The sequence below is a fragment of the Hirsutella rhossiliensis genome, assembly GCF_020360975.1.
Source record: "Hirsutella rhossiliensis strain HR02 chromosome Unknown scaffold00002, whole genome shotgun sequence".
NCBI lineage: Eukaryota > Fungi > Ascomycota > Sordariomycetes > Hypocreales > Ophiocordycipitaceae > Hirsutella > Hirsutella rhossiliensis.
Window position 1 is genome coordinate 8,129,862 of NW_025408668.1, and position 24,984 is coordinate 8,154,845.

Consider the following 24,984-nt stretch of genomic DNA (forward strand, 5'->3'; position numbering starts at 1 on the left):
CCTGCTGAGCCTGGACCACTTCGAGCCGCCCCCATCATCATCACCGTCTCGTCAGGTCGGCAACACGCGCTGCTCGTAGACACGGCGACTGTCGGCATCCCGCAATGGCGACGCTGGTGGGAGAGCAGTCGGTCAAGGGCAGCACCGAGACGACGCGGCTGCTGCTGCTGACCTTTGTGTCGATTGGCGTCACGTACGTCCATGCACTCCGCCGACGCCGAATGGAAGCTGACTGCGGGTCTTGAGCGAAGCTTCACGTGGGGTGTGGAAATGACGTGTCCGTGCCTTGCTCTCTCCCTCTCTCTCTCTCTCGCGCGCGCGCCCTGGACGCGTCGCTGACGAGCCTCGCAGACTGCACGCCCTACCTGCTCAACCTCGGCCTCACCAAGAGCAACACGTCGCTCATCTGGATCGCCGGGCCTCTCTCGGGCCTCATAGTCCAGCCCATCGTGGGCGTCATCTCCGACGAGAACACGTCGAAATGGGGACGCCGGAGGCCCTTGATGATTGCCGGCGCCGTCGTCGTCGCTGCCGGCCTCGTTATCATGGGCTTCACCCGCGAGCTGGTCGGGCTGGTGATTGGCGATGATGAACAGGCCAGGCGCCCGGCCATTGCGCTGGCCGTGCTGTCCATCTACATCGTCGACTTTGCCATCAACGTCGGTATGCTTGGCCTGCCCGACCCTCTGCCGTCGTCCGGCCCTGCCATTGACACACAAGCAGTCCAGTCGTGCGCGCGGAGCCTCGTCGTCGACACGCTTCCACTCGAGCGGCAGCAGACCGGTGCCGCATGGAGTGAGTGCACGTACGCCCTGCCTGGCGCAGACGACGCTAATCCCGTGCATCCAGCCAGCAGAATGTGCGCCATCGGCCATGTCATAGGGTACGCGGCCGGCTCCGTCGACCTTGTCCAGCTCTTGGGGACCACGCTGGGCGATTCTCAGTTCCAGCAGCTGACCGTCATCGCCTCCGTGGCCATGCTGGGGTCCACGGCCTTGACCTGCTGGGCCGTCACCGAGCGCGTCCTCGTGTCGCCCGAGGATGCCAAGAGCCAGACCATCCTCGGCGTGCTGCGCCAAATCCACCACACCCTTCGCCATCTCACGCCTCGCATCCAGGCCATATGCTGGGCCCAGTTCTGGGCCTGGATCGGCTGGTTCCCCTTCCTCTTCTACAGCACCACCTGGGTCGGCGAGACGTACTATCGCTACGACGCGCCCGCCAAGGAGAAGCAGTCGCAGGATGCGCTCGGCGACATTGGCCGCATAGGGAGCCTGTCGCTTTTCCTCTACTCAACCCTCACGACCGTCGCCGCTTTTGTCTTGCCGCTGCTGGTCAAGTCGCCCGATGGCGATGCCTTCACCCACCGACCGCCAGCAGCCATTGCCGGGCTTGTCAAGTCGTGGAACGAGAGGAAGCCCGATATCCAGACGACGTGGATGTGCGGACACTTTGTGTTTGCGGCGTCCATGTTTTTTGCGCCGCTCGCCAAGAGCTTTCGCTTCGCAACCGCCCTCATGTGTTTCTGCTCGCTGTGAGTTTCCATTCGACGAGCTCGAACTCGTGTCCCGGGATGATGCTGACTTTCTTCTTTCTTCGACGGCGGATCCAGTCCGTGGGCCATTGCCACGTGGGCACCCCCGGCGCTCCTCGGCGTCGAGGTCAACAAGCTCAGCGGCGGAACCGAGAACGGCGGCGCGTATCGACAATTGTCCGGCGAGCCGGACATTGAGCTGTCGCCCTTCAGCAACGGCAACGGCAGGCTGCACCCAGAGTCTGTGCTCAGTCGCACGGGCACGTCAAAGTCGTCGACGACGGTCGAGCTCTCGGGCATCTACTTTGGCATCCTCAACATCTACACGGCACTGCCGCAGTTTGTCGGCGCCTTCATCGCCTCCATTGTCTTCGCGGTGCTGGAGCCCGGCGGAAGCCCCGAGCTGGCGGCGGACGCGAACGCGGACAAGGGCCCTGGCGACCGGACGGGGCCCAGCGCCATCTCGGCGTGTCTGTTCATCGGGGCCTTGAGCGCGCTCGTGGCGGCTTTTGCGACGCGCAAGCTCAAGCGCTTGTAGTAACAGCGCGAGGCGCCACGTCTGTATGCCCACACGCGGAGCGCAGCCGCGATTGCCACCTCTTCGTGTTACCAAGGGACAGATGGGGCTTGCTGGCGCTCTTCAGGGGGAGGCGACGGGCGTGGTTCAGGGCACATGGGAGTTTGGGAGTCTGCCGGCCGTTGGGGATACGCTCCGCAAGAGCGTCGTTTGGATCCTGACAAGCCGCAAGCTGGGTTTGGACACCGCTATATACAGTTCACTGGGACGCGAGAGTTTGGGGGTATCGTTGATGCGTGAGATAGGCGGGGGTAGGTTCACATCCACAAGCCACAGACGCCTCTGCGCCGTCTCGCTCTTCGTGATATCATACTTGTGAATACAAATTCTCGGTCCGTCTGCACCGACCGAGAGAAAGGGGGGGGTGATCGTATCGCGCCACTCAACTCTCTAGCTCCCATCCACACTGTACGTGAAATATCATGACGTCCGAGAGCATGTCTAGTTGGCCTTGTCCCTCTCACTGCCCGAAACCTTCTCCCACTCATCCTCTGTGCTGACGCTCGACTGGGTCCCCTCGGGCGAGGCCTGCGCCGGGGCGGCCCTCTGCCTCAGCTCGCCCGCCGCAGCGGCGGAGACGCCCCTCGTGGCGGAGCCCTCGACCTCGGTATCGCTACTAGCCTCGGCGTCGTCTCCGTGGCGGCGTTTCTTCTTCTTGGCCCTGTCCTCGTCGTCGGCCTCCTTGTCGCGAAGCTGCTGCTGCTTCTGCGCGACGGCCAGCTCGGCGGCGAACCAGTTGATGGACCACCACAGGCCGGCGCACAGGACCGAGAGGACGGCGAAGTGGACGCTGGCCGTGGCGGCGAGGAGGGCGGCGAGGACGAGCTGCAGGGCGGCGAACGAGGCGTTTGCGGCCTTGAGGATGGTGGGCGTGGGGCCTGGGGTGAAGATGGACTCCCACAGGTCCACCATGAAGGATGCCATGACGGGCTGCTTGCGCGTCTCGTCCCGACCGACCGACTTGTTCTGTCCCGTCTCTTTCGAAGCACTGGCCCACGGCACTCGCGACGCACGTGCGGATGAGGGCGGCTTTCGAGCGACCTCGGAGAGGGAAAAACAGCGCACTAGTAGGATCGCTCGTCGCTAGATGCCACGGCGTCGACGCACAGCTCGGCCAAAGATGCGAGCTACCTAATGACGACGGGATGCCTCGTGTACCGGCTACGCTACTCCGTCTCGAGAGGGAGGAAGCAGCGTCAGGAAAGGGGGGTTCGTAAGGGCGGGCAAATGCTAATCGTTTATCTCTCCGCCCGCGGGCGCGCACCCCTTCTTTCGAGATCCGACTCAGCGTCGTCGTGTTCGTCTGTCTTTGCTGATCGACGTAGTTGCTGCTGTCCGACAACACGTGCCCGGCCGAGACGACGCTGCGCCCGAGGAAGAGGCCGACGCGGAGAGGGGAGACGGGCGCGGATCAGCCAGCGGTCCGTCGCGACACAAGGTGAGGAAGAAGGCTTGATGAGTGACAAGGGAGAAAAATGCCGGCCTTGTGAATCTGGATAGAAGACGGCAAAGCGGACGAGGAGAAGGATGACGCGTTTGATGCTTCCACGTTGTCGCTCGTCGTCGGGCAGGAAAACGGCGCGCTGTCATCAACAAGGTACCGGTGTAGGAGGCAGACCGTGTACCAGCTACTTCCCGCCCTCACCTCTTGAGCGCGGGCTCACGAGGTGCAAGTACTGGCATTGCGGGGGTCCCAAGGTGCCTGCCTCGGCGCCTGCAGTATTAGACGCTCATCTCTTGCAAACAAACAGCAAATAGCAATGACGGAAGGCGAGCGGTACGGTTCGGCAAGTACCTAAGTACTCGTACTTGTATGTGCGGAAACACGCCGCATATACATACTGCAAAGTGCGTATACAGGGCTTAAACTACATGTCCGTTTCACCTGCCAATCTTCTTAGTTACGGCTTATAACAAATCGAAGCATCATCCGTCACTGGCCGTATTGCCTATAATTCCAGGCAGGCACCTGAGACCAGGCAGTTCCTCGCATATAGAGACGCTGTAGCCTGAAGCCCAGGGAGTCCGTCCTGCTTTTGCCCTGCTTCTCTTACCTGAGTCAACGCCATTCGTGCGGCCTTTCCGTCGTCAGCATCCCAAAGGTGGATGCCAGAACTCGTTCCTGGCATGCAATGATATGAGACGGCGTTGACAAGGGGAACAAAGTCGAGGAGTCGGTTCCAGGTCCTCCGTCGATGCTGACGTGATCCCATCTGCTCTCGACAACCCACGACCAAAGGATGCCAAGGCGGCTACAAGACCAACCTTGCCTTCTCCTCCCCCACTTCCGTGCGCAGTGCCGCACTCAAGTCCCGAACATTGTCGGCTAGGCTCACAAGACAAAAGCCCGGAGCCGCCGACTGACAAGCCTGTCCCAAAGGGGCAGCCGGGTATCCCGCTCCGTCTCGACGAGGAGAGAAGCCGCCTGGCCATGTGTCGAACCATTCTGGAGGCGCACACGTGGGGGTTTGTTTCGACTTGCGATACCAGGCCGCGCCGTTGGTGGTGCTGACGCCCTTATTCATCCCCCAATTTCCTTCGCCAGTTGGGGGCAGCAGCATGGAGAGGCCGAGACTGTGCTGCGCGGGCCAAATGGACAGCACTTGCTGCACCCCTTCGTACGTGACGTGGTATCGGCCCTCTGCTCTCCAACTTCGAGGCCACCCAGCCGCCCTCCCTGATCATCCCCAACCAAATATATGCGAAACCCGACCCTGTGACTGTGGGCGCGCTTCTGCAGCCGATTGTGCATTCAGCTGACACGTGCTTAACCCCCTGCCTGCGGGACAATCTCCTGGAGCTTGTCATGCGTGCGTCCAACACTCTCTGCCATGGCGTCCGTTGTCGTGCCGTGCCGTGCCGCTCCAGTGCGGACCAAACCCAGTATCATGCAGTGAAGACGGGGCCCGGAGGACCCTGAAGCACCGCAGGCAACAAAGGGCCTCGAGCCTGTGTTCCATACCGCATCTACATCTCTGTCCAGGGGAGCTTCAGGTTTTGCCATAAGCCGTCGAGCCAAGTCTTGGCCCTTACTATCGGCCAACACAATTCTCTCGGAGAGTAAGAGACACGAGAGACGAATTGAGCCAGCTCCGTGTTGAATGCCACGACCTCGGGATCAAAAGGCTCCCTGGTCCCTGGACAATGCAAACGCTCTCCCCGATTGACGACTGTTCACTGTCGCGGGCTAGAGAAGCGTCAATGACATACTTTGGCGTTATTGATGCAGAGCCGAACATCCCGCGCCCCTCCCGGACCAGGGCTGTTGGAGGCGCCGAGAATGCTAAGCCAAGAATGCGAGTGGCTCCAGTCGGTCATGGCCGGGCATCTCGAAAGTCCCAAGGAAGAAGATTCGCAAAGTTGCGTGGTCGTTTAGCCTTCGTGCTTCCAAGAATATCTAGATGAGCATACGATAGTCGGTAACTGGGATCAGGGGGGGGGCAGGGGCTGCCCATGTCGGCATTCTCCGTCTCCGAGCTCCTGGTAGCCACGTTGCTACTGTTTGTTTCGCGTATTCCCGTCGCCAAGGACAGGACGATCTGTGGCCAACGAAGTGGCCCCCTCGGAGGAGGCAAAGCGCGGAGACCGGCTGCGCCCGGGCGGCCGGCCAACAGACGGCATCAGCCCGACTTCCGCCTCCTCAACATGCATCTTAGTTCAAACCGGGGCAATATTTCTTCCAGAGCTATTCCTTGCCTTTCCCAGATTGGCTTCCCTGCAACCATGCATGGCGTGGTGGAGAGCCGCAACAAGCGTCATGGTCGTATGAACTGTATGCGGGCGCCTCGGGGCCCGGTGGCGAACGCGCAGACCGTGGGGGCGTCAGTCCAGTCACATATGCGGTTCCGGCAACGGCAGTATCCGACAAGGCATAGAATCAGCAAGCGTGACGACTCACGCTGCCTACCCTCAAGAGGCCGGAGGGTAACTGTCGATCTGGTCAAGGGCGGACATACATGCCAAGCCACCAACAACCGCCGTCCTCGTCAGCGTCTGCTGGCAACCGCCAGGGATGACCATGCGCCTGTGGGTTTCGCACGAGCCTTGACCACTTGAAAACCGCGGCGACGAAAGGATATTGTTGAGTTTGACGGCCCAAGTGAACATTGCCCGTCTGCCCTGCGAGCACATCCCATCCAAAAGCTCCTGGGAGCCGTCGCCGCTTGTCCAGAATTAGCGCGAATATGACCTCCAAGTACACCTCGCACATACATACATACATACCTTCTGCATGGAGGCCATGTTTGCGTCGAGGTTATGTGCATGAGCGAGGCACCACTCCATAGTGTGCTTGGGTTCCCCCGGACGGCATGGATGCAATGATTACCCACCACAGACTCCAGAGCAGAGGCCAGGGCCCCCACCGCGGGCACTGCCGGCTACTGCTGCTATGATCCATTTTTACCTGCAATGCACTCGTACATATGTCCTTGACCCTTGCTCAGCACCGGGACCCACGCCAGGCTTTCCAGAAGCACTCAAAAGGCCTTTTCTTGACCGGTCCGCCGTTTTCTGTAGGCGAATGCAGCTCCTCGGTCGGGGCCGCACTCAAACCTCTGCCCTCGGGGCCGCGGTTGTCGTCCGAAATGGGCCGGTGCCGGCCTGGCTGTTGATGGACTCGATGTCTCCCTCGTCACAGCCGGAGCCAAAGGGATCTTGAGGCACCTTTTTGCTGATACCCTTGACAGCTAGCTCTTGAGCGCCTCCGCCGAGGCCAGAGACATGGCCCCCAACGAGTACTGTACGAATACGACACCGACGTTATGCATTGTCTCTGAGTTGTGGTACGAGACTGTCCAGTGCATGCATGGCCCTCTGGTGATGGTCGAGAACCTTGCTTGCCCAGAACGTGGCGGGTAGAGTCCACATCAGCGAAGACAGCGGAAGCTCGTCTTCAAAGTCTGGGGCTCTCGGAGCCGACAGCGGCATCCCAGATCCGGTGCTCGCCACCAGGTTGGTAGAGAACGTGACCAGGGTAGCAGTCGCCGCATAATCGAAGGTCCTCGTCGCCTCAAGAAAACAGGCGACGGTCCAAAAGCTCCCTACGTTTTAGCGAGTCAAGCACAGGCCAAGTTCTGGCGTCCACTTGGCGCACAGGGATTTGCCGTGATGCCAAACGACGCATATCACCACTTTTATAGGCGGAGTAATTACTGTACAATCATTAGCGGTCAGGACAAGGCCCCGGAGAAGTCGAGTCAAGACGTCTCCCAAAAATTGGATTAAGTACGTTGGGAGGTCCGCGAGGAGTCTCAGGCATTCGGGGCTACCGAGTCCATCCGCCGATTCCAACGACGAGACAAGCCTAGGTATGAATTTCCGTCAGAAATAAGATGTAGCACCTGGTCAGACAGTGACTCGCCTTCACGTCAGCAACTCACGCCCACGTGTCACCCTATTCCGTCGTTTACCTGTGGGTACCGGCAATTGCCAGCAACCATGCTGGACGGACGAGAGCCCGGAGCCCGTTCTCTTCGGTAAATCGTCATGGTTGCGGGCATCCGGCCAACCTCGTGCTATGCAGTCGCCCAAGCGTTGGTTGGCGTCGAGGATGCTCCGTGGCTGCCAATGACCTTTTGTCGGGCCAGCTCGTCGTGCTCGCTACTTTTGTACTGCCGCCGCTTGGCGAAGGCCGCCGTCGATTGGATCGATTAGACGCCATCCCACCCCCCCGTTTCCCCAGGCTTTTTGGTATACACACCGTCATGGGCTGGCCCTGCTCGTGCCCCCGGGCCCTGAAGAACTTGCCTGATCGGCAAGAGCCTCCCTCCCATGGCCAGCCGGGGCGACCGTCTGTCATCGGTGCAGTTGTACAGGGACCTTGTGCATGAGCTGTATTCGTAGGTGAGCAGTGCAATGCGACCGAAACCCTGTGAGAGCGCGAGTTGTGGGCCCGGAGGGCATGTGGAAACTGGGAAGATCGGCTCTAAGTTTTGCTACAGCGACGGCAGCCATAGCCAAGCACCGTCGACGGCGAGTTCTGGACAAGACGAGGAGCCGAGCATCGTCGGACGTTGCAGTGGTTGAAGAGAGAAGCATTTTGGACGAGGCAGGTACTTGGTGGTGCTCTCGCATGCTCGATACCTGAAGGAGGTAATTACGTACTTAGCTATCTTGAGCAAGTACTCGGCGGGTGTCGTACAGCACAGCAGTACTTCGCACTTGGTACTCTAAAAGTCGTACAGAAGAGGCAGGTAGAAAGGAGCCCGTCAGCGGTGGAGCGGCGCGGAATTCAGGTGTGTGCAAGGTAATTAGGTGCCTACCTACTTAGGTACTTCGTGCATTTATCAGTACGGAAGGCACTGTACTTACTTGGCTTCGTCTACCTGCGACCGTCAACGGCTCAGCAAAAACTCTACTTGGACCTCGCATTGCCATTGCGCACAAGCTGCTCCAACGGCTGCGGCGGCACAGAGCGGCAGCAGCAGCGTCCTAAAGGCTCCATGTCAGGCGATGGTCCTCGGCCGAGGCATCTGCTTAACCCAAACCGACTCAAGGACGCTCGTCTTCGGCTTTTTGCAAGAAACACCCCGGCTTCGGCTTCTGCTTCCCACGTCACGACTCACGATGATCCCACTAACGGGCCCAGATGAATAACAGGCGGCCCATTAAAGTAACCCACCATGCTGCAGGGAGACTGGGAGGCAGTGCCAGGCTGGGTTGGAGGGGCTGGCACGAGGTACAGTGTTCGGCTGAGAGCAAGCGATGCTCATCAGCAAGAGGCCTTTTTGGGAGCACGACACTGGAATCGTCCCCGGGTCTGTTCTCGCTCGCACCAGGCCAGGCTCACCCACCCCAGAGATGGGGTGACGAGGTGCGAGTAACGCCACGGCGTCAGTGCTCCTGTGCATACAGTATGTACACACATTCCATGCGCCCAAAGGACCTTGGGACTGCCAAAGTCTAAAAAGGTCATACATATGCGCAGGGATCTCGACTTTGGCCTATCCGGTACCATGAAGGCTTGGCTGTTCAAGCTGCCAACGGCATCCAGACAGCACGACTGCGCCGTGGCCACCTTGCCCCGAGGTACTCAGTCTTCGGGAGTTTGATGTGGTTGCAATTCCCCCTTATGACACGAGCTGACAGGCCAGCCGACGTCGAATGCTGAAAGCACTGGTCGCACCGCGCCAATTGCGCACAGGAACCTGTCTCTACCACGGCGACGGCAGCCGCATCATGCAAATGTTCAGAGGCGCTAAGCGGAGGCAACGCGGCAGGGATGCGGATCCTGCTCCCCGTGGCCATGCATGCCGTGGAAGCTTCGCTTGTCGACCGGAGCCGTGCAAGTGCATCATGTACAAGGTACACATGCACGCAATCCAGACGGTCTGTGTACATGCAACGGTCTGCGCGTATATGTAAAGCCCGGGAGAGGGGGCGATGACGGCTTGCTTGCAGCCAGAGCTGACAGAGGAAAATAGGGCGAGTCGATACGAGGGGGAGCAGACTTCCAGCGTGCGACGTGGAGCTTCTCCCGACACAAGGCCGTGACCGACGTGCCCCAGGACGCATGCACACGACGACTCCAGATGGATTGAAGGGAGAGCCGCCAGCAAAGAGTGCGGTAGGGCGGGCTGACCCATTGTCGGTGGCTCAGCCCAGTCCTGTTTTTGCACAGCAACGCAGCCTCCCGCGCGGCGGCGCAGAATCAGCCCAGCCTTGGTGTGAGGTCCAGCGTTCGGCTCTCGTCGTCTCACGCACCTACAGACTCGACAACACCTTGGCCCCCAGCCCTGTCTCTTCTGCACACGCCCACCCTTTTATCCTGTTGCCTTTGCCTAGTCGAGCCGGGCGCCGATGCCCGCCAGTCTCTCGTCATGGTCTGTCTCCCCATGTACCCTGCCCCTGGCTCCGCACCTGTCGTGAGAACCGCGTGCTTTGGTGGGCCAGAGATGCGTGGAGCCTATCGATCCCTTCCCCGTCCCGCTACGCCGCATTTCTGCTCTTGCGGAGGCAGGTTTGTTGGTGACAGGCTACCCGTCTCGTCCGCACACGACGCGGACTGTGCCAGGCCGGGACGATGCACAAACTGCCTTCTCGGGGCATGGCGCAGACTTGCAAGATGAAAGCTTTCCACCCAAAGACCTGGTCGAGCCCACCCCTCCCCCTTCTTCTCTCTCCCACGAGTTCCGCCGTTTCCATGGCTATCGCTTGCTTCCAGGTTGTCATTCTGCAGTCAAGCCCTGCCCGTGCTGTATGTATGTACCTGGCCTCGTTCATACCGCCGGGCCATGAATCGCCTGCCAACCCGCCCAACCTTGTCCCCCAGGTTGTTTATAGCTGTATCTCATCTTTCCGGGCGGCACTTCCTCAGTCCCCGTTTGGCCCCCTCCCCCCCTCTTTTCTTTCTGCTCCTCTTGGCCCCGGCGTCTTCGAACCAAGGCTGTAATGGTCTCCACTTGCTGTTCGTCCTGTTTGCCTCCATATAAGTCGCCCGCCGCCTTGACCTTCTGGCGATTCGCCAATCTCGCGGAATCTCCCTTCAAAAGACGTACCACTCATGACTGAGGACCAATTTGCCTTTGACTGAAGCAAGGATCTCCTTCATCACACCGCACGCTCGTCTCGTTGCCTCCTCAATAACGCTTTCCGTACACAGTTTAACTGCCTGCCCATTTCGCAAGTGGCACGCCCTCGACATTGTTCATCTCGTACGTACTTCCAGCTTGGGTTGCGCGCGCACCTTAACGATCCCCGTCATTGTTGCCGACAGAAGGTATGGACCATGGCGCTCACGATCTTGCGGGACAGTGAACAGAGGATAGGCCCTTTCAGAATTACACGGCAGGCGGATCGACATCTTCTTTCTCTGCTCGACTTGTCTTGTCAAAGGACTGATACAGTTACACCCGCCGCAGAGACATCCTTGTATGCCGCCAATCGTCGGCGGATTCTGCTTACTTACCCACACCAACATCTCACCCGTTTGTCCATGACCTAAATCAAGTCGGGATCCTGCAATCTGAGTCGGCCTTGCCCCCAAAAAGGAGCCTGACTGCAGCGTCTTGACTTGTACTCGGACGCCCCAGGAGAGACGTCGTTCAAAGACTTCACCATCCTTCAACTCCAACCCTGGAGTCCAGCAAGCATGAGGTGAGTTTGTTCACGGGAGACAAGGGCTTGCGATATCTTGACTGATGGCATTCTAGTGCAATCGCCATTCACTGTGATCCGCACTTTGCAATGGGACCCAGGCCGGCTTTTTCTTGGCCAGGTAAGCAGTACCTGTTTGCCCCCTCCTCGCCTCGTCGGTTAACCCTCTTCAAAGGGCCTCTGGAACCTGGCTCAATGAGCAACGGCAATGTGTTTGGCGCCGATTTCGGCATGATGGGCGGCTCGGAACCCAGTCTGACGCCTCCGAGCGAAACAAGATCGCTGGCCTCAAGTCCGCCGCGGGGAGCGTGGACGCCGGCGCAACTGGAGCTGAGGAGGCAAAGAGATCGAGTCCGAAGAGACCTCAAACTATCGGCACGGATTCAACGCATCAACAGCAACTCGTACGTACCGTCGTCATCAGTGGCCCTCGGAGATGTTTCGAGCACCATGAACGTTTCAAACTATACGACGTCGCCTTCTGCCGTCCCGCTCGTCGCAACGCCTGCCACGACCATGAGTGAACAATCTTTTCTGCCTTCATACAGCCCGACTCTCCAGGATCAGTCTCACGGGGGGCAGGCGTTTGCCTCTCCATACCAGCAGTCTTTGTAAGCCACTGACTTGACAGGCCAGGCTCACAGACAAGCCGGCTAACCTACGACGTCACAGGCCGCCCAGCTACGGCGTTTCGATGGAATACTCTTCGGCATACGCCGGACCAGGAGACTACAGGTGCGTGTAGACAGCTACGGGGTCAACTCGGGTGGCGCATAGGCCTCGTTGCGGACTGGGCGTGTCTGACTGGACTTGCGAACTCTAGCACGCGAACGCCCTCGTTGTCCATGACGCAGGATGCTGGGATGCTATACCCGATGCCGACAGTCGCGGCTGCGAGCAACACAGGTAGCGCAGAAGGCGGCAGTCACGTCAGAGTCGTACAGAGCCGACCAAAACCGCGTTGCTGGGAGCACGGGTGCAACGGGAGGCAGTTCTCCACCTTTAGCAACTTGCTACGGCACCAGCGCGAGAAGTCGGGACAAGCCGCAAAGGCCATGTGCCCGAACTGTGGTGCGGAATTCACTCGAACGACGGCCCGCAACGGGCATCTGCTGCACGACAAGTGCAAGCAACGAAGAAACAACAAAGACGCCGTGCCGTGAGACGGAAGGGAGCGGCTTCCAGCCCCACCGACCAGCGCCAGGCATTCGGTCCCGAACGGGGACCAGGGTGTCGGTCCCAAGCCTTGTAGGATCGAAGCTGGCATGGCCGAGTGAGCTATTTTCTCTTGGTTTTCTTCACCTTGCGTTGCATCATGTCTCCTGGTCTTGGGAAGCATAAGCAGTGTACCACCATGATCCGATATTGGGTTTCTGAGTTTTGCGGAATGGAGCAAGAAAGGCAAGGTCGGTTGAGAGAGGAGGGCCGGAGCAAAACCACTCGGGCGCCCATAAGGCCGACTTTGGGTGGATGTAGATACAAGATGCTGTACAGTACATGTATGCGAAGCAGTCACAGGTGGAGAGGAAGAAAGTGAGAGGTGGTTGGAGACGGGGGATCGTCTGATGCCGACGGCAGAGGCGTTTCTTGGCCCCCGGTGGTAATATGGCCATAATGAGTTGGCCCCGACGAGCCAAGGCACGGAACGGCATTTGATGTGCGGCTACTGCGGCCCCGTTGGAATCGAGCAGAGCGCGGGAGACAAAGGGCCTGATGCTGTAGGTACAAAGCATCTTCGCCTCAGCATTGTGCTACCCACATGGGGAAACTCTGTTTGCTGTCTTGGCGGTTTCGAACATGGCAGTGACGGGACGGCACTGTGTGTTGCGGGGACACGAGGCGTTGAGAAAGCATATCGTGGCGACGCGGCTATCACGGAAGCATACTGGGTGGTACCAAGAGGGGAGGGGGGGATTCATTGGCCTGCGCCACGCAGGAACGAGTGAATGGGTCCGCCTGAGCCGAATCCGGGCGGCCGTTTGGCGACGACGGGAGAAGTCGGCTGCGTCGTGCCGGGCCCTTGTGGCGGAGTGGCGGCCGAAGGGGGGGGGGGGGGTGGAGACCCGGCGGAGGCGGAGGCGGGGACGGACGGGGATGGCACGCAGAGCCGGATGACGGCATCCCAGCACATGGGGCAGGACTATTCACGGCATGGTTTTGCAACGGTTTGGTTTCCACTCCTCTACAGTACAGCTTGGGGGTGGCGTGCAAGAGGCGAAACACGGGCCATCGTACATACACGCTTTCATGACTGCACGGTGAGACATGACGCCTGCACCGACTTTTGCACGTATGTACAGAGTATGTACACGGAGTATATGTATGGAGGCGGCAAGGCGGCCACTACAGGTCCTAACCTAGCCAGGCAGGTTGCCAACGCAGGGAGGCGGGCAGGCAGGCAAGGGAGGCCAAGGGCGAGCCGGTGGTACATGGCTTACACCACTTACCTACAGGTCCATGTACGGCGCAGGCGCTCTCTTCCTTGACCCATCTCGGCGGACATCTGTCGAGGAGCTTTCCTCCTACACCTACCTACATGGCTACATACGTTGCATACACAGGTCGGGCGGAGTAGCTCGTCCGTAAAACTTGCGCAAAAGGAGCTCCATTCCGCCCACGTCTAAGTTAGTCCCTGTAGGTACCCATGCCAAGTTGGAAAAGGGGGGGAGGGGCCTTGGAAGCGCGACGAGGCGGTTCTAGAAGATCGGCACATGCAGGAGCCCGAGACATTCTGGAAGCCCGGGCGGGTGGTCAGCTGGTACCGAGTACTTGACTTGCTGTTGGTGTTGCAGCGTGAGACGAGACAGCCCTCGCGCGAGAGTTTGCCAACGGGGCAAATAGAGCCGGAGTAGGTTAGGTGCTGTAGAGAGCGGAGCGCGCGCAGAATAGAGGGGGAAACCAGCTATGAGCCAATCTCTTTCTCTGTCTTGATTTTCCTCGGAACGGGTACAGGAGAGGAGCAAGCCCGCAGAGGGAGGCAGGGCGATTCGGTGGGACTCAGAGACTGCAGCCGTTGCTTTTTTGCCCCCCTTCTGCCTGCACGCTGGTGGAGATGGACGGAGCACGTGTATGCAGCTCATCGGAGAAACGAAACAGGGTCTTAGTTGAGTTGGAGACTGAAGACACACACTCTCTCTCCCCACTTTCATTCTTCGTCTTGCCCGCTTCCGTGCTTGCTCCATCTACGTTGTCACATCATATGGGAGAGGAAAAGGAATAAATCAAGTCCGACTGCGGTGCAAAACGGCCGGCAGTCAAGACGCCAATGTCAAGGATGCTTGCGAGGGTCAAAGGCCACGAGGGCAGGTATCCGATACCTCGGGCCTGGGACAGCGGCGCATGGAACTTTTTTCTTCTCTTCTTTGCTGGCATGTGCATGTATACTATCGTGCTGGAGAGTAGTGGGTGCGTACCAGAGAATACACAGGGGAGCAGGAACGGGGAAAACGAAGCGTCCTGACTCCTTGGCTGTGGCTGTGTGTATGTATATATGCTGCCAAGTCGCAACTCGGCCGCTTAACAATGTTGTCCTTCTATTCACGTACGATACCAATATTAAACTCGATACAGCTGCCCTCGGGAACCTGGATGAGCAAGAGTTTGGTCAAGGCCGGGGCCGCAGAGGGGGTCTTTGGTGAGTGGTGAGTGACAGGCCTTCAAGGTGCCTGCTTGCCCGCCCGCTCTCTGAAGCTTGGTAATAAGTTAACTATTGTGTAGCTGGTACGAGAGTGGACACTCTGGGACCGACAAATCTGTGAAACCCCATGTCGTCGTTGCAGCCGACTAAACATGTTCCTATTTTGTTTCCTTCTCAAGGGAGCAACCGCCAGTCAAAGTCGTTGCGGTGATACAAGACAGAGACAGCCAGAGGCCTCGAGGACGGGAACTCGTGCCGTGTGCCACAGCACATACAGTGGAAACTTGTAGAGAGCCCTCCGTTTCTCAACCTCATCATCATCGTGACGCACTGCAACGACAAACTCTGGCTGCGCGGGTCGGCGTGACACAGCGTCTTCGTCGACTCACAGGGCCTGGCACTGCGGCTGAACTTTCGGGCCCGCGCGGCAACCGTCTCTGGTGGGACTTGCGTGCTTACGGCGTGACGTCGCACTCGTCGGGATGAGCGTCGCCAAAGTGGCGTCACATCCAAGGGGCAGCATGCGTCTCTCATGTCATCGAGACCGTCCTTGACGTAGGTCCACTTTGACACATGTCCTTTTATTGGGTTTCCAGAAGAAAAATAGATGAACTCATCGTCACTTCTTACACGCCCCCCTATTTTCGACTGGCTAGATATGCGCGTCGGCCCATTTTGAGCGCCCCGGCCCAAGACAGGACATGCGGGCGTCAGCGACCTGGTGCGACGTTGACCAATGACGGTGCTCACCTCACTCGTGCTCTGCCTCGACGTGCTGGCTTCATGTGGCCGACGCGGGTGCGTGGCGGCGGCGGCGGCGGCGGCAGCGGCGGCGGCAGCGGCGGCAGCGGCAGGGCGAGCTGCCGAGGTTTGGGGGAGCCAGTTAGGCGCGAGTTAGCCGCAGCAAGCGCTTCCGCTCGCTTGTCCCCCCTCCCCTCTCGGGTGCCAAGAGGAGCTGGACGAGCAGTGCAACAAAGAAACGCCACGCCATCGGGCCGAGGATGATCAAGTCATTTACCTTGGGCTTTTTGTAACTGTCGTTCTCCCTCCACAGAGTGACCATGAAAGCCGTGAGTGCAGTCGCATGCTGTTTTACAGTGCGCCTGGAACAAACGATGAGGTAAGACGCCTTAGGTAAGCCACCGGTACAGGGCAGAGGGAGGCGCGAGGCGACGCTTTGTTTACTTGCTCCTTCGTCGAGGCTCAACCTCTCCCTCCATCCCCGGGCTCGCCCGTCACGAGAAAAAGAAACAGCCGTCGTCGTCGTCGTCGAACCGGGCAAGCCGAACGCCAACCCACAAGCCATGCCTTGATTGAGCAAATACCACGGCCCCACGTCGGCGAGCACCAAGCCATCCACCACCCATCGAGTCCCCCGTCGATCACACGCGACACACCCCCTTTTGGAAGCGCCGTCGACGGGCGGAGAGAAATGACGGTATCGAGGATATGCGCCCGCAAGACACACGTCTTCCGCTCCATCTTCCCCCCCGACGCATCGCAGCCCACGCCACTGCTCGCCTCGTCGGCGCCCGCCGAGCCCTTTGGCGGCCCCAGTGTCTCGCTTGCCAGCCTTGCCGCTCATCACCACAATGCAGCAGCAGCCCTGCCGGCCGTCGGCGACCAGGTGCGTTGGGATCGCGCATGGCATGCCGTGACGTCGCGCATCCAGCTCCCCACCTCGGTCGCCGTCGAGGACTCGTTTGCCGCCCTGGCGCCCGAGTCGCAGGACCCTGACGCCGTCTTCCACGACTCCCTGTCCGTCGTCTTGGATCCCGCCCACGCAGTGCCCCATGCCGCCCACACCGACGATGTCCTGCTGTGGCATGCCCGCCAGGTGCGCCAGCACTTTATCCACCACGTCTTGCCCTTGCTGGCCGCCTGTGCCGCCCAGCCGGACCACGCCCAGGTCCTGCTCAGCAGCGTCCAGACGTTGGAGGCTGCCCACCGTCAGTACCTCTACGGCCTCACCCGCCTCGTCCGCGGCATCCGGCAGGACCATGTCAGGGACGCAGCCGTCGCCCAGTTCCGGCGCGACCTGCACGCCCTCGTCGGCAGATCATGGGCCGCCGGCCTGACGAGCGCGCTCCGCGCCGTTCTGCGTCGCCTCCTCGGTGCCGCGTTGATGTCGAGTTCGGGCGGGCCTCACGCCTCGCTGCAATCTACAGAGGGTCGCGCCGACGGCGCTTCCGCTGCTCGTGAGGAGCTCTTTGCCCTGCTCGAGTCCCTCAAGTCCGTCGGCTTGGCCGGAGACACGCTCCATGTCCTGTCCGCCGAGGTCATGGATCTGTGCGTGAGAGACTTTATCCAACACACGTACTCGGGCGACTGGGCGGCACGAGACGCCCCTGGCTGCATGGAGCACCTGTGCAGCTGGGTGGACAACCACTACGGCCGCCTGGCCGTACAAGTCTTTGGCCGACTCGGAGGTCATGTCTCCGCCGACGACGTGGAGCGCTGGAGGGATGTCGCCGTGGGACGCCTGGCCACGCTGCGGACCAACGAGCTCTTCGACATTGTTCTTCACTGGCCGGAAAGCAGGGGTGGTCTCGAGGACCTTCGCTCGGCCGTGACGACACCTCAGCGGCGTCTTCAACTAACCGATGCCTTTTCCGCCGCGCTGCAAAAGCGACTGCTGCACCCGGGCCGTTCTACAGTCGATATTCTACAAACCTACATATCCATGATTCGGACCTTCCATGCCTTAGACTCTTCCAAGGTCTTGCTGGACCGAGTTGCCCATGCGCTGCAGCTCTACCTTTGCCAGAGGGACGATGCTGTTCGCATCGTCGTCACAGGCCTCCTCGCCAACCCCAGCGTCGCAAACACCGACCCAGGCAAAAGCAGGCTCGCCGAGCTTGCCGCAATACTCAACGACGCCTCTCAGCAGCACCAGCAGCGCAACCAAGGCGACGACGACGACCTCGACTGGAACGACCTGGCCTGGGTCCCCGATCCCGTAGACGCGGGCGTCAACTACAAGCGGCCCAAGAGCGAGGACGTGATTGGCACGCTCATCAGCGCCCTCGGGTCGCAGGACATCTTCATCAAAGAGTTTCAGCTCATCGTGGCTGAGCGGCTGCTGTCGAGCCAGGCGGGATTCCAGCAGGAGATCAAGGTTCTCGGCCTGCTCAAGAAGAGGTTCGGAGAGGGTGCGCTTCAGAACTGCGACGTCATGATCAAGGACATTTTCGATTCGAGGCGCGTCGATGCCATCTTGCGCAGGGGCCTGCGGGCCGGGTCCAACACGCCGGGGTTGAGTGTTCCCACATACCACGCCAAGATCCTGTCGCGTCTCTTCTGGCCCAGTCTTCGCAAGGAGGGGTTCAAGGTGCCTCCGCCCGTCGCCGCGGTCCAGAGCCAGTACGAGGCTGGTTTCGAACAGCTCAAAACGTCGCGCAAGCTCGGCTGGCTGAACCACCTGGGCTCGGCAACCGTGCGGTTGGACCTGGAGGATCGCTGTGTCGAGCTCGAATGCAAGACGTATGAGGCGGCGGTCATCTACGCGTTCCACGATGACGGGTCGTCGGGGCAGCCGGGCCCTCGACGGCGCGCGTTCAACGAGATATGGCAGGGCTTGATGATTGACGAGGAGCTGCTGGAGCTTGCACTCGGCTTCTGGGTGTCGAGGCGCGTGCTGCGCAAGGTCGGAAACCAGACGTACGAGTTACTCGAGAAGCTGGCCGACGAGGACGAGGGCGCCGTCGACGACGATGATGGCGCGGCGTCGAGTGCCGGGGACGAGAGCGGACAGGTGTCGCCGCGCAAGGCCAAGAGCATGGATTCCAAGGAAAAGGAACGGCGGGCCGTCTACTGGCAGTTCATTGTGGGCATGCTGACCAACTCGAGCCCAGCAATGCCGCTGGGCCAGATATCGATGATGATGAAGATGCTCATTGCCGACGGGTGCCCATGGAGCAACGAGGAGCTGCAGGAGTTTCTCGGAGAGAAGGTGGCGGGCAAGGAACTGGAGCTGGCGGGAGGCAAGTACAGACTGCCCAAGAAGTGAGGGCTGGATTGTTTACGACTTTGGGACACAAGCGAGGCGTGTGCGTGCACAGAGCCCATGCATACGGGGGGGGTGGATGATGGATTGGCACGCCAATGGGTGGGAGAGGGCCCATGTTGTTATGCCTTTGATGCATACTTTGTAGCATAAGCCCAATCCTTCTGCAGAGCCGAGCATGACGGGACCTAAGCGATGCCCGGGATGCGGCCGAAGACCAAAGGGGGCTGGTCGTGGCCCCGCGTTATAAATGAATGCAGACTAGGTTATGTACTGTACACGCTCATGTGGACATGTACGTACTGTATTACAGACAGGCCCAGGTCGGTCTCGGCTTGGTGAATCTGGTGCAACTGGCGGTTCTCCGAAGATGGCTGGGCGTATGGTGAAGGGGCTTATAGAGGAGACAGTTGGATCCGCGCGGCCAGAGGCGGAGGCCGTCCGGCCAACAGCAGCCCGACGCCCCGGGGGACCAAGCTGCTACAGGACACGAGTCACTCATCATCAATGACGCCGCCCGTGATCGGTGAGAGGGGGACTGGGGGGCGGGGAGGAGGGGGGCGGCCAAGACATGGTCTGGCTGTCGTCGGGCGGTCGGCCATCGGAGGAGCGAGCGCCTCGTCGAGGCCGCCTTCGGCGATCAATTGAGTTAGCCACGCCTCGGCCGATGTTGGAGGCATGCGCTATAAAGGAAGGAAAAGGATGGGTGAACCGATCCAGGTGAGACGCGTGCGCAGATTGAGCTGACTTGGCGAGAGACTAACAGGCGCCCCGTGCGGGCCGGAGAGGGATCAGGGCGAAGAGGCAGAAGCAGATGATAAAGACAAGCAGGGCCGGCCAAGGACAAGCAGAAGAAAGCAACGGCGGCTCTGCCCAATGACCACGGCGGGTGCTCTGGGCTACTTACCTATCCGGGCAAGTTTCCGAGGCAGAGATTGGCCGGCTTTCTTTTCCTCGGACATCTAACATGGGAAAGGGTAGCTGGTTTTGGTGATTGCATCGTAGGCATGAGGCAGGTCACAAGAGAGGGGGTGCGGCATGGGGCGGCAAGGGGCGGCAAGGGGTTGCGTCCGATGGTCTCAGGCAGCCTACATGCGTGGGATAACGAGTGTCATGTTCCCCAGGAGGTTCCTTTTTTTTCGCGAGAGCATGGGTCTTCAGCTATCCCCTTTGACTCAAGCTCTCGGAGCCATTTGGTGGCCTGGGAAGAAGAAAAGAGGGGGTAGGAGGCATACGACGCTACAAGACAGAGGAAGCCGCCTATTGATACAGGTCTTCGGCATGATGAGGGCGCGCGCCTCTTCTTGGCATTTGTCCGCCAGCGGGCTGCCCCGAGAAAGCACGCCCCGTAAGCATGTATTCGTGTGTGTGTGTGTGTGTGTGTGTGTGCGTAAGTAATATGTGAGGTGGTGACCTGCAGCTCTCGAGCGTTGTCGTATGCAAAGGCACTGCCGGACGATGCAATAGAGAGAGAGGGGAGAGGAGAGGAGACATATTGCAGTGCAGAGCGTGTAGGGTAGGTACGGTAGGCACTGCATAATTACCTACCTGCCTGCCTTACTTGAGTAAGGCAAGAAGGTACAGACAGTACCCACCCAACGTCAGCCATCCTGGAAAGGCAACAAGCTTCCGGCCGGTCTTGCTGTTCTCGTCTCTTCTCGTCTCTTCTCGTCTCTTCCTGCCTGCCTGTTGGTGCCGAGTACAAGTGCAACGCCTGTTAATGCCGCCTACCCACCTGTACCCACTACCGAGCCCTCCCCTCCCCCGCCGACTTGGCCGATGCCGCCGCACATTCTCACTCATCAATCTCCCTCTCTCTCTCCCCCTCTCTTCCTCGCAGCCTTTCCTCCGACCCGTCACTCTCCAGCTGCTTCCGGCCGGCCCATTCAGCGAAGCGTCAAGCCCGAGCCGCGAGACGTACAAGACGTGTGTAGGTAGAAGTAGGTATGGATGGTGGGTGGATGGATGGCGCAGCCGCTCTCGTTCTTTTTGCTTGGTCCGGAGCGGGATCCCGTGGCGCTTCGTCTTATTCATTCGGCACGCTTCGTCCCCGTCGGCGGCGCTGGGGCCCGACGCAATCAAGCTGCTCCAGTCCCATTCCCCCGTACATTCATACTGTACACGTCCACCTAGTCCGGGTGCCTCCTCTGGCGTCTTCTGACACCAGAATTGTTGATCCCAGTTGGCCCAGTGCATGGACGTGTCGTCTCCTCCCACTGCCACTGCCACCCCGCTGTCGCTACCGCTACCGCCGACAGTCTACCTCCTCCCCCTCCACCTCTCAGTCCCCTTCATCTTCCTACCTTGCCCGGTCCCTTATTCCCTCTCTTCCTGCTCCACCTGCTTCTTTTCCTCCTCTCCTCTCCTCCCCCTCTCTCCATCTCCTCTTCCTCCTCCTCCTCCTCCTCGTGCTCTCCATTCCCCGCCCTCGGCCCCTGTCTCACGTTCTGGGTCGTGAGCTGTTGTGCCGGCACCACTTGGGCCTGACCCATCGCCAGCCGTCCAGCCGCCCGCCTTCCGTCTCATCCGTCTGCCCCATTCCCACCTCTTACCCCCTTTTCTGCCCAGCCATCTCTCGCGCAGACTGCTGCTACTGCTGCTGCTGCTGCTGATGCATCCGCCTCCTCCTCTCCTCCCCGTCCTCAGCACCTCCCGCCTCGCTTGCCCGACACTCCGTCCATCATTCTCCTACTCGGGCCAGCCCCGCACCTATAGAGACTGCGGCGGTTCGTCTGTCTGCCGGCCGAGCATCGCCCTCTCCCTCGTGGCCCTTGCGGTGCAACATCAAATAGGCAAGAACGTCGTACCCGAGCTAGACCGAGGAAGGGACGCCTGGACACATCCCAGCAGTGAGTGAGCAAGCGGCTGCTCGGCCACGACGGCACTCTCGTCTCTCCTGTATCTTGTTCTCTCCGATCCTCCCATCCCGAGCGTTTAAATACATACCTTGACGTGCGTATCACGGGCTCACCGCTCACGGCAGTGTTATAAGAGCCTCGGCCGCCTCTCCTGCTTCGTCTCCCGTGTTCCTCCGGGCACTCTGCTCGAGCCGTCGCAAATCGCCTATTCCCCGCCGTGATTATCCTTAGCAGCGCCCTTGTCGCCCTCGCGCGGCTCTTCCCTCACCATCACCGACTTCGCCTCGACCTCGACCGTCCGTCACTCGTTCGTGTGTCCATCGCCTCGCTTCCATGAAGATTCTGACTCGGCCCTCCGGCCAGAGCGTGCTCCTCTTCCAAGCGTGGGCCCGGTAGCAGGCCAAGGAAACGGAAACAAAGACCTTGTCCAGAGGTGGAAAGGGAAACAAGAAGCATACAAAACTTAAAAAGGAGCCACACATCACAAGGTTCTCCGCCTTTAGCGACCCGAGGCCACGGCGTCGCCCGCCTGCGCCCCCCGCCTGCAGTCCGCCTCACCCATACTCGTAAACTGCGTCTGGGACCATTGCCGCCGTGTCGGAGAGTGTCGGTCGTTGCGCTGGACATGGGGCCTGGCGAGCAACAGCATCTCGCCATGGATCCCATCAACTACCTCCCGCACGGCTCCCAGAGGCTCGCGTCTCATAGCGATACCGTCCACGGTCCCGCGGGCTCCTGGGTCACGGGTGCCCACAGTCTTGCAACGCCTGGCTGGCCGTCCAACTCGCCGGCCTCTCCTCTGTTCTTCCCCCAGGCGCCGCCTCGGCCGCATGCCAGCCTGGACCCCTCGCATTTTGGGTTACAGGGTGCACTGCCGCACCCCGACCGCAGTCTTCGCGGAGCCCAGCAACAGCAACAGGAAGCTCTCGTCGGCCTGCCTACGCCACCGGGGCCTTTTGGCTCCGCCCTGCACTCTATCACTGGGCGGGCCGCCTCGATGAGCCAAGCAGGTCTTGTTCTGCATCCCAGTGACATGTCGGCCCAAAGTTTGGGCGCTGTGGCCTTGCAACCCCAAGGCTTAGTGAACATGGGACCGTCTGGTGCAACGGCCGACACCCATTCACAGCACAACTCACTCTTTTCCTCACCAGACCGCCTAGCAAACTCCTACGGCCAACAAAGCATCTCGCACTTCTCGACTCCGCATCAACCATACACCTTTACGTCTTCTCGCCGCCCAGGCTCAAGCTCTTCCGCAACCACCCCAAGGCCTCATCGGCCAGGCGCCTCAAGTAAGTTTGGACGTTTTCATCCTTGCCTCGTCTTTTTATATCCCTGCCTTTTTCTCCATTCACGTGTCCTGCAGCTGGCCGCCCTCTTGCATATCTTCGTCTCTGACGCCACAGACTAGCTACGTCGTCCGCACCCGCACCTCGCGTAAATGACAGCTCTGGACTGCCATCTCCCGTGTCGGACCGGCGGCGTCAAGGCTACACACGAGCACGTCGATATCTGAGTGCACGGCAAACAGTGTCGGACCACGCTGAAGACGACAGCCGGCAAGCGATGGCCGAGTCTGTCGAAGGCAGGCCGAGCCGTCGGGCAAGTCAGGGCTCGCCGCAGATCCCTTGGGACGAAGCAGCCATGAGGCAGCTGCAACTGGCCCGCGGTGCGGCAGCAAGCAAGATGGTTGCGTCCAGAGCGGCACTCCAGTCGCTGCAAAGCGTCAACGTCAACGACTTGTCGCACAACGAGAAGAGTGAGTTTTGTCGGAAAAAACAATTCATCGCACATCGTCACACTCCGGGGCAAATTCTGATGGCGAATAGTGTGCGTCATCTGCTACAACGACTATGGGGTCGAGAGCCCCGAGGGCATCAACGAGGCGCCTCTTCGCCTCCCCAAGTGCAAGCACGTGTTTGGGGAGCACTGTATCAAGAAGTGGTTCGAGGACTCGGACAGCTGTCCGTACTGTCGTGACAAGCTACCCTCGGAACCAAAGCCCAACCACGGCTCGGCGCGAACCTTTCTGAACATGATGCGCCTGCGCGGATATCCGCTGCCCACAGGGTAAGTGCTTGACTGACTGGCAGACTGCCCTCCCCGTTGTGTGTCCCGTCCTAACCCTTGGTAGGAGCATCCCGGAGCATCTCCTTTCGCGAATCATGGGGAATTCGGTGGGAGACGACGATTTCATCAATGCCATGGCACGCCAGGGCCGTGCAGTCGAGAGACGTTCGCCGCCCGATGACGCCACTGGAGAGGACCAGCGCCGAACACGCCAGCGCCGGGGCAGCCCAACCCCCCCCGATCGTGCTCTTTCAGCTTCTCGGGGAGCTCGGTCTGCCGGGCACGCAATACCGTCAGCTGTCAGCGTACAGGATCTGTTTGGGAGCTCGCAGCCCCGCCCCAATCCTTGGCCCGCCGTCTCGACACACAGTCAGGCGGAGAGACGACCTGAGGCGGCCTCTGTGCCTCTCCAGGAAGCACCCCAGAATGTTGCCGCTGAGCGCGCGGTAGCCTCATATACCTCGTTCGAGGGATCCGCTCCACCGGCGAGGATTTCGGTGAGAAGCCATCCGCGAGTTGGCACACCTCACCACGGCCAGGATGTTCAGGGAACTGGGGAACAAGGTTTCCTCGCGAGAGCTTGGGCTCTTGAGGGACAAGTTCGCAACCCGCTGCGCGCTCACTCGAGTGCAAGCCTCGTCATGGGCCCGAACAGCAATGCTTCCAGCTTCAGGCCAACAGCCGCGGTGAATCATGTCACATTCAGACCGTCGCGTCAGGCAAGTGCGGAAAGCATGGAGCAGCAGGCGCCGTCGCCCATGGAAGCAACATCGTTGTCGCCGTTTGGCCCGAACAGAAATCGGCCATGGTGAAGCGGCGCGCGCCGACGAGCAAGAGCGGCCAGGAAAGCCGGGGCAGGCCAAAGTGCGCTGCCCGAGCGCCCGCAGTGAAGAACTGCTTGGCAGTCAATTCTTTTTTTCTTAAATTTCTTTCCATTTCCCCCCTTTGGTTCCTGGTCGAACAGGCGGCTCCTTTTGCCAAGTTCCGGCGAGCGAAGGCCATGGCGGTCGGGCCCCGCGGCATGTGGAATGTCGGTGTGTCCACCGGCCCCCTTTTTCTATGCGGGGTACGTTGGTTCAGTCAGGGAAAGGAAGCGAGTTCACGCACGACCAGGGCCCGAGCGGCCTCATGAGGTGCCATCAGGGACGGCGTCACAGGGCCAAGCGACTTTTGAGGCAAGGGACAGACACGGGACATAGATTGCGC

The 24,984-nt window shown here is 60.1% G+C and overlaps 5 protein-coding genes across 5 annotated transcripts; 4 read left to right on the plus strand and 1 right to left on the minus strand.

Moving 5' to 3' along the window:
• Window positions 1-104: 104 nt before the first annotated feature.
• HRG_02688 (MFS/sugar transport protein) lies at window positions 105-2,072 on the plus strand (the record flags this gene model as incomplete). The annotated part of the gene is made up of 6 exons (XM_044861159.1): window positions 105-193; window positions 252-277; window positions 352-663; window positions 724-795; window positions 850-1,534; window positions 1,613-2,072. The coding sequence occupies 6 exons, from the start codon at window positions 105-107 to the stop codon at window positions 2,070-2,072; spliced, it is 1,644 nt and encodes a 547-aa protein (XP_044724792.1).
• Window positions 2,073-2,552: 480 nt separating this feature from the next.
• On the minus strand, window positions 2,553-3,035 carry HRG_02689 (ER protein pkr1 domain-containing protein; the record flags this gene model as incomplete). The annotated part of the gene is made up of 1 exon (XM_044861160.1): window positions 2,553-3,035. The coding sequence occupies one exon, from the start codon at window positions 3,033-3,035 to the stop codon at window positions 2,553-2,555; it is 483 nt and encodes a 160-aa protein (XP_044724793.1).
• An 8,167-nt stretch (window positions 3,036-11,202) lies between these two features.
• Window positions 11,203-12,370, plus strand: HRG_02690 (putative transcription factor c2h2 protein; the record flags this gene model as incomplete). Its single annotated transcript, XM_044861161.1, has 5 exons — window positions 11,203-11,207; window positions 11,264-11,328; window positions 11,383-11,818; window positions 11,880-11,942; window positions 12,031-12,370. The coding sequence occupies 5 exons, from the start codon at window positions 11,203-11,205 to the stop codon at window positions 12,368-12,370; spliced, it is 909 nt and encodes a 302-aa protein (XP_044724794.1).
• A 3,906-nt stretch (window positions 12,371-16,276) lies between these two features.
• Window positions 16,277-18,853, plus strand: HRG_02691 (anaphase promoting complex (APC) subunit 2 domain-containing protein; the record flags this gene model as incomplete). The annotated part of the gene is made up of 1 exon (XM_044861162.1): window positions 16,277-18,853. One exon carries the CDS (start codon window positions 16,277-16,279, stop codon window positions 18,851-18,853), a length of 2,577 nt encoding a protein of 858 aa, XP_044724795.1.
• A 4,499-nt stretch (window positions 18,854-23,352) lies between these two features.
• HRG_02692 (ring finger domain-containing protein) lies at window positions 23,353-24,228 on the plus strand (the record flags this gene model as incomplete). The annotated part of the gene is made up of 4 exons (XM_044861163.1): window positions 23,353-23,467; window positions 23,538-23,778; window positions 23,843-24,049; window positions 24,192-24,228. The coding sequence occupies 4 exons, from the start codon at window positions 23,353-23,355 to the stop codon at window positions 24,226-24,228; spliced, it is 600 nt and encodes a 199-aa protein (XP_044724796.1).
• Between the last annotated feature and the right edge of the window lie 756 nt (window positions 24,229-24,984).